Here is an 8,481-nt window from a genome sequence, read left to right on the forward strand (position 1 = left end):
GTAATGCTGTATATGCTATTTTGGAAGAACTGTGGATTTGATAAAACCTCTTGGTTTTTCTTTACAGATGTAGGTCTGCTTCCCCCACCAGCTGCTGCTCCATTTTTCTCTATATTTGATGAATCCTCTACTTTGACAAATCAGAACATAAGGTAGAATTATTCAAGGCCTAGATGATTTCAGAGGGAAAGGAAAACGGAAGCACCAAAGCCCTTGCTGTAGCAGCTGGAATAACTGTTTCTTGCAGGGATGTGTGGGGGTGTGTGTTGTGTTTTGTTTTGTTTATACTGGTATTTTTTATTTAATTACTCATAGGCCATGATGAGGAAATGCTCTTCTGTTCTTCATCTTCAGCCTAGAAGTATTTAAACTGCTTTATAACCTTCCCTCATTCTGGAGAGCCATATCTGTTGCTTCCTGTTAGTTCTGTAGTAGAAACTGGTTAATTAACTGAGATGATCCATAGTCTTAAACTCTAGGGAGGAATTTGTTGGAGTTGGGAAGTTGCTCCAATAGAAATGTAACTGACTGTAACTTCTTCTTAGTTGTTCAGCAGGTCGTAGCCGGAAAAGTGCCCGTCACCCTCTCGCTGTTCTTAAGCCGGTGGATTCTCTGAGTGCCAAGGAAAGTGCAGCAGCAGCAGCAGCCTGTGTAAGGAAACAGTTCAGCCCATGGCAGATTTCCTGCCCAGGAGACACCAGGGCAGCCTGTGCTGCTGTCACACTGAGTCAGCTTGGCTGGACTGGCATCACGTGTAAAAGCAAGGCTTCCAAAGTGCTGCCTGGCTTGGCAGTAATGGAACAGGGGTGATGATGAGATTATACTGGAAATATCATCTTGTGGCTGTGGCTGCCTCGTGCCAGGAAGTGTTCCAGGCCAGGCTGGATGGGGCTTGGAGGAACGTGTGGAAGGTGTCCTTGCCCATGGTGAGGGGGTGGAAGGCGATGGTCTTTGAGGTCCCTTCCATCCCAGACTGTTCTGGGGTTCTATGATAAATAGACTTCATGGAGACTGAATGTCCTGTTCATGTTGGATGGAGGTGAAGTGGAAAAGAGGGAAGGGAAATATCCAGCTTTTAACTAGAGAAAAAATTAGTCATAAAATCTGCAGGCATTCACTGTGTTTTCTGGTTTTTTTTTCAGAATGAGCTGAATGGAATTGAACGTTTGGCTGAGGATGCAATTGTGACAGGCTCCTACAAGAACAAGACCCTTTGTGCCAACCCAGAGGACACGTGTGACTTTAACAGGGCTGCCCACCTGGCCTCAACGCCCTTCCACGGGGTGGTGGCTCAGAGAGTCCCAGCTCCTGCTTTCTCTCAGAGTGAACTGAAGGAGGAAGATAGTCCAGAATCCAGGAGTGCACCTCAGACTCAGGAGACACCAGTGTGTGAAGGAGCATACACTGAAGCTCTCGGTGTGAAAAAACTGAGGTAATTAACAGTAAAAGACCTTAAGCCCCTTCTCCTGCATGTCTTTCACTGTTGTGGTGTTAGTGTTGCTAAGGAAGGAGTTTTCTGAAAAGACCAGAATATCCTGGAGAGAGCCATTTCTTTAGCTCAGGGTCCCCTTTGCCTTGAGCAGATTGAAGAGGTAATAGCAGTCCCCCTTGGCTTTTCAGCATTACTGCTGTGGGTCTTAAGTACAATTTTGTTTACCCAAATAACTTGCAGAGAAATTAATAAATGCATTCTGTCTTCATTATCAAACATGTAAAGCAGCATCACCACTTCCTTTTATACTTGCAGTGAGAAGGTGATTAATGGGACTGAGCATCAAATTAATGCAGCCCTCTGTTTCTGGGAGCCGCTTTGGGCGTGTCAAACTATTTATTATTTACGGGTATCAAAAATTGAGGTTTTCTTTGATACGAAAGCAGAACTCATCGCCAGTTGCATGAGGAGAGCGCCTGAGGAAAAATGACAGGATGAGTTTGAGTCAGAGAAATAACGTGGGGAATCAACAGGTGCTAGCTGTTACCAGAAGGAAAGAGCGGGGAACACAGGCGAGCGGGAAAGGGAGCGTGCCTTTTAGATGAGATTAACTGCGAGCGCATTATTTATAAAATTACTTATTTTTTCCCGCCGGCGCCGCGGGTGAAGCGGAAACTACATTTCCCGTGATGCCTCGAGGCGACGCAGGACGGCGCCAATCAGGTGGGGCAGGGCGAGGCCAATGGGGAGGCGGGAGAGGTTTGAATTCCGAGGCGTCGCCGCCGTTACGGCTTTTCCGCTGCTGGGGCCCTGTGTCAGTCCGGGCGGCTCGCTGGGAGCTGTGTGCGCTACTCCCGGCTGGGAGGGGTTCGTGGAACTGGGGCAGCCCCCGGTGCTAGAGCGGCCTGCGCTGCTGTGGTGTCCGTGAGCGGTGCGCGGCTCCGCTGTGGGGTGAAAGGTGCGCGGGGGCTGAGGGTTGTGGGGTCCCTGAGGGACCGAGGCGGCCTCAGGGGCTGTGAGATGCGCGGAGCTGAGGGCTCTGGGGTCCGTGAGGGGCGCGCGCCGGTGGGGCTGGGGGAAGGGCTGAGCGGCTCTGGAGTCTGTGAGGGGCTGTGTGCCGTGACGGGCCCTAGAGGATCTGGGGGAGCTGTAGGGTCCCTGAGAAGCTGCGAGGTGCTTGGGGTTGATGGTTGTGCAGTGCATAAGGGACTGAGGCGGCCTTCGGTGCTGTGAGGTGCACGGAATTGATGCTTGTGGGGTCCTTGAGAGGCGCTCGGGGATCCGTGAGGGGCTGAGGGGGGCTGTGGGATCCCTGTCGGTCTGAGGAGTCGTAAGGTGTGCGTAGGGTTTGAGGCATCCCTGTGGGGCGGAGGGGCTCTAAGTTGTGAGGTGTGGCGGCCTCTGAAGGCTGCAGGACTCGTGAGGGGCGGGCGGCTGAGGGCTGTGGGGTGCGCGGGGCTGAGGGGCGCTCGGAGATCCGTGAGGGGCTGTAGTCTGTGAGGTGTGTGGGGCTGTGGGTGTCTCTGGAGCTCTGAGGGACTGAGAGCGGAGGCGGCCTGAGGGGCTGTGTGGGATCCTTGAGGGGCTTTAGGAGATGAGGTACATAGCGCGGGTGGCTGTGTCGCTCTGGGCCGTATTTTTCCGCCCGGCACGGCGCTGGGGCTGCCCGGACAGCGCGGGGTGCCCGGTCCCGGCGTGGGGCGCTGCGTCCCGGGGAACCAACAGCCTCGCCTCCCCTCGGTGCCAGCGAGGGTCCCTGCCGGGCAGGGGTCGAGGCTCGGCTGTGTCCCCCTCCTGCTGCAACCCCTCGCCTGACTGGTGAAGGATCAGAGGGTCCCGACTAAGGCTGGCTGAGGCTCCCCGTGGCCGGAGCGCAGCCATCGGCAGCCCCCGTGAGGAGGGTGGTGTGTCTCGGGGCAGGGAAAGGAGGAACCACTGGGGAGGCAACTGGGTTAATCTTAGTGGCTTTTGCTGCCAAGATTGCCTCTGTGCGTTTCTTCCTTGTCAAGACTGGCTCTTTTTTCATGTATTTCCCATAATGGGGAATTAAACGCTGAAGTCCCTCTAAAAGTGTGGTATCTAAGCGGTGTGTTTTGGCTGCACAGAAAATTCGGGGTGAAGGGGCTGAGGAAAGCCGTCTCCGTCAGGTTTCAGGTCAGTACCCAGCCCTACAGGTGTCGGTTTCTTGTGAATGCAGGATTGAAGGAGAGGTGGTCATGTCCCAGGAGGACAGCCATGAGTGGGAGCTGAGCAAGGAGAATGTGCAGCCCCTCAGGCAGGGGCGGGTGATGTCCAGCTTGCAGGAGGCACTGGCTCAACAGGACTCTTCCAGCCACACTGCTGTGCAGCTTAAAAAACAGTAAGTGATGTTATAACAGTTCCTTTTCCCTTATCTTCCTCCCTTCTCATTTTATCTATGTGTTCTTTAACTGTATTAGTCTCATAGAAATTAAAAAAAGGTATAAAAAAAGTTTGATAACTGATGTCTGCTATTACCACACTAGAATTTTAGAACTACTCACTGCAAGCACTGTGTAGTAGAGACTTCAACTTTTTAGGTTTGCAATGGAGCATTTAAACAGCAAATACTAGGGAGATTTAGCTGTGCTTTTAAATAAATAATTAACTCCTATTTTGTAATATACAAGATAAATATACAGTGATACAAATGTATTTATTGGATGAATAATGTTATGTTTTAGGGAGTTTGAAGCAGAAATACGATTTTACTCTGGGGATGATCCTCTGGATGTGTGGGAGCGGTAAGTTCCCTTTTCTTTCAGAAGAGAGTTGAACAGTCAGATATCCTTGTAGAAGCAAGGGAAACACATTCTAATTTAATAAGAAACTCATTGAAAGCTAAGTTCTATAATTGTTTTTAAATATTAGATTATGTTTCAATGTTATGCCTATTTTTTTTAATGTCTTAATATTTTATAGGTGCTTATTAAGAACTGACTTGCTATGAACACATTCTGTCTCTAGGTACATCAAGTGGACAGAGCAGGCCTTCCCTGGGGGTGGCAAGGATGGCAACCTTGCAGCAGTTCTGGAAAGGGCAGTGAGAGCCCTCCATGGGCAGCAGCAATACTACAAAGATCCTCGCTATCTTAATCTCTGGCTCAAGTTTGTGAGTGTTTTGGGAACATCTCTTGGATGCTGCTTTTCCTTGGGACCTTGTCATAATGTCTGCACACAGCTAAGCTGATTCTGGTGACGAGAGTCTTGTACAATGAGATGCTATATTAGATATATTTTTCTGCAAACATGTTACTCTTGAATTCTGCTTCTCATTTCCATTCCCATTTCTATTTTTTAGGGTTGTTCACTTTGGACAGCTACAAACTCCAGATATTTTTGTTTTGGAAAAGCTGCCTTGAATAAATAGAGTTCAAATATTTATTTATGGAGAATGAGAAATGGTTTAAAGATACAACATCTAAAATATATTTGTCCTACCAGATATTTTAGCTTCTAGCCACATCCTTTTAAACTCTAAACCTTGCTAAGCATGTTATGGTCCAGCCCTGTTTCTCTATTGCTATAATTTTTGTTGTCTACTTCTTTTCAAAGCAGCTTTTTCCCAGCTTTAGCTTGCTGAGCTAATTTACCAGCTCCAAAACTGGCAAGGAATGTGCTATACTTCATCTGAAACTAAAATAACTGTTCATTCTCATGAATACTAATATGGTGTAATTCAATCATTGAATTACCTAACATTCAAATAAGAAATGATAAAATTCTGTGTACTGGCCTTACAGCTGCTCCTGACAGATTAGTATTGAAGTCATTGGGGTCTTGCTGGAGGCCTTGAAATGCAGATTTTGACTGGGTCCCTCTGCAGTTCCGTGTCATTACAGACATACTTGGGTTGTTTCAGGGCGATTGCTGCAATGAGCCCTTGGATCTGTACAGTTACCTGCACAGCCAGGAGATCGGCACCACACTGGCCCCGCTCTACATCACCTGGGCAGAGGCACTCGAGGCCAGGGGCAGCTTCAGGAAAGCAGATCTCATATTCCAGGAAGGGCTCCAGCGCAAGGCTGAGCCTTTGGACAAACTCCAGGCTCATCACAAGTAAGGGAAGAACTTAGGTGCTTATCTGAATTCCTGGGATAGGGAAGGTTGTCCTGACTTCTCCAATGATTTTGTTCTAGGCAGTTTCAGGCCCGTGTTTCTCGGCAGACACTACTGGCACTTGAGGAAAGTCCTGATGGGGACAATATGGGATTGCTGGAAATTGCAGAGCCTCAGAGAAGCTCACTGGCAGATCTCAAAGGCAGAGGGAAGAAGAAAGTGAGAGCCCCCATTAGTCGTGTGGGAGATGCAGTTAAAGGTACATTCAAGAGCTAAAACAACTTGCTATTGGAGGAGTTTCATCTCTTTAACATGAGATTTGCAATTGAATGTGACTCTTGAAGGTAATTGATACAAATCTTCTTGCTTATAGCCATGAACCCAAACAGAAGCTGCCAGCCTCGGGCTCCTCTGCAAGTTCCAAATGCTCCAAGTTTTGCTGTGTTTGATGAAAATTCTGTGTCTGGACCTGAGATTCCCACACTTACAGCACAGTCATGGCCAGCACCTCCAGTTCCCAGGGCCAAGGAGAATGAGCTCAGCGCAGGACCGTGGAACTCAGGCAGGGTAAGGATGCTCAAAGTAAATGGGGGAAACAGAGGAAGTTGTGTGTAAGCTGATGTCTTCTAAACTTTGAGAGAGAGGTAGTGTCTTTCTCCTTTGCCTGTGGTTTGTGTCTATTGCAAATATAGATTTTATGATAGAATCGTGACATTGCTTGGGTTGGGAGGAACCTTTCAGATGATCCAGTTTCACTTTCCACTAGCCCAAGTTGCTCCAAGCCCCATCCAACCTGGCCTTGGACACTTGCAGGGCTGGAACAGCCACTGCTTCTGTGAGCAACCTGTGCCAGGGACTCATCACCCTTCCAGGGAAGAATTTCTTCCCAGTATCTCGTCCAAAGCCACCCGACTTCAGCTTAAGGCCATTCCCCCTTGTCATGCCACTGCATGCCCTTGTGAACGATCACTCTCCTTCTAATGAGTCCCTGGCCATGGGTACTCTGTTCAAGTTCAGCAAGCTGATATTGCTAGAATAAGGTTTAAAATCTCTGTGGAGTTTTAAAATGAAGAAGTGAAAGTTCTTGCTAAGCAGAGGAATTGGCAGAGGTGGCCTGCTGAAGTGTTTGGAGGGCAGAAGAGGAATGTGTGAGGGAAAATGTTAGCCAGGGAAGGGGAGAGAAGCCAGGCCTTAGTTAAATCTGTAAGAAAGAAGCGTAAGAGTTGAATTATACTGGAAAATACAACCTGAAGGAAGACCTTGTTGTCTGTTTTGTGCAAAGAAGGCATGTACAGTGTTCTGCAAGTCTTGTTTTGAAGTGCTTGCGAGGAAAACAGAAGAGTGCAGATCAAAAGAATACAAGTGTTGTATCAATGGAATATTTATCCTGGCAACAGGATGACAGAAAGTAGCTTCCAATGGCTTAAACTAAGCATCAAAAGCAGCAGCTGTGCTACAGGTGTTTAGGGCTGTTCTAGAGAAGTGATGCAAGACATTGTCTGAAGGGAATCAATCCTGTGATTTGTTTCACAGGTGCTCAGATAACCCCCAGTGTTGCCATGTTCCTTGTAGCTGAGAAAAGAAGAATAGAAAGTCACGAGATTGATGCCTGGAAACAGAGCACCAACTGTTCCAGACCATGTTAGAATGATAATGTAAAAGCAAAGTCTTGAAAGCCTTGAGGCACCCAAAATGGGAAAAAAAGAGCACTCAGAATTCGATGTTTAGAATTGATAGGATTGGGCAGTTTGAGTATCTGGCCAATATTGTCCAATGAGAGGAGCAGTTGGTTAGGGATGGGTAATCTCCTGCCTGGCTTCTGCCCTCCTCTCCTACCTTTATTGTGCCAGTGATTGCATGGTGCAGAATAAAATGTCCTTGGAGAAGTAACAGGCAAGACATAACAGAACTTGAGGAATGTGTCAATAAGTGCCTGTTCACTGTTGGAAAGAAAGGTGAGAAAGTACTGGGAGTTACACTGAAGCTTTTAACAGTCTACAGATCTACAAATAACATGAAGAATACATAAAAGCTGAAAACCTTGGGTATCAAGATGATGAAAATAATTTCATCTTCTCAGTATGGATGTTGTTATAAGTGAAGCTTGGTAACCAAATCTGGAATGAGGGAGGGATGCAGCCAGGCTAAAATTTATGGAAACTCCAGGAACGTTCTTTTCAGGTAAAAAGCAGTTGGGTTAAATGAATGGGCAAGTTCAGTAAAGCACAGGTTTAATATAGCTGAGAAGAGTGATGAGGAATTATTAGTATAAGATTTCTTTTACCAGTCTCTTTGTGCTGCTTTAAACATTAATTCTCGTCCTCAAATGCTTCCATATTTCTTTTCATGTCTGCCCTTAGAGTAGTCTCTGCTTTCCTCTTAATGAAATTTCTTAGATTGAATGAAATAAAATATCCTGTTTCTGGCAGAAGATTTGAGGATGTTTAATTCCATTCCACGGAAGGGCAGTGCAAGACTAACCTTTGGTGAATGCTCTGAGTTACTAAAACCTGTACAGGGAAGAAGAGGTTTCTCTTATTGGTTTCAAGATGTCTCAGGAAGCAGTTTGGAAATGATGGACAAGAGGAGTGAGTTTGTGAAATATTCCCACCAAGTAACTTTTTGTGCTGATGAGTCTGAAGGAATTGAAATAGCAGATGAGAGTAGTGTGTTATCAAACTAAATTACACCTATTCTTTTAAATAATAGATCTTGGATGCTTTTAAGGTGCTGAAATGTTTGTGGTGCTGAAACGGCTTCTGATGGAAAAATTGAAAAAAACTCAAACTCCAGGCCTGGTGGTTTTTCGTGGACGAGAGAGTTTTAGAATCTTAGAATTATCTTTACAATCTTATCTTAGAATTGGGACAGTCTTGACTGTCAAATGAGAACTGTGGCATCTGTGGAAAATAAGAAGCAGCTGGAATACCCAGCCTGAGCAGGATAATGTGTGTATATAGCCCTCAATATGT

General features: G+C 46.7%; 1 protein-coding gene across 1 annotated transcript in view; it reads left to right on the forward strand.

The window, feature by feature from the left end:
• The first annotated feature begins 146 nt into the window (after positions 1 to 146).
• The window catches only part of BUB1B (BUB1 mitotic checkpoint serine/threonine kinase B), a 26,848-nt gene continuing 18,513 nt past the window's right edge, over positions 147 to 8,481 (forward strand). Inside the window, 10 exon segments of the mRNA XM_033514953.1 lie at positions 147 to 259; positions 546 to 651; positions 1,143 to 1,432; positions 2,102 to 2,155; positions 3,630 to 3,791; positions 4,135 to 4,194; positions 4,418 to 4,562; positions 5,313 to 5,509; positions 5,590 to 5,768; positions 5,883 to 6,118. Coding sequence (XP_033370844.1) covers positions 174 to 259; positions 546 to 651; positions 1,143 to 1,432; positions 2,102 to 2,155; positions 3,630 to 3,791; positions 4,135 to 4,194; positions 4,418 to 4,562; positions 5,313 to 5,509; positions 5,590 to 5,768; positions 5,883 to 6,118 — 1,515 coding nt within the window. The 5' untranslated portion in view covers positions 147 to 173.

This window comes from Parus major, chromosome 5 (genome assembly GCF_001522545.3).
Source record: "Parus major isolate Abel chromosome 5, Parus_major1.1, whole genome shotgun sequence".
In the NCBI taxonomy this organism is placed as follows: Eukaryota; Metazoa; Chordata; class Aves; order Passeriformes; family Paridae; genus Parus; species Parus major.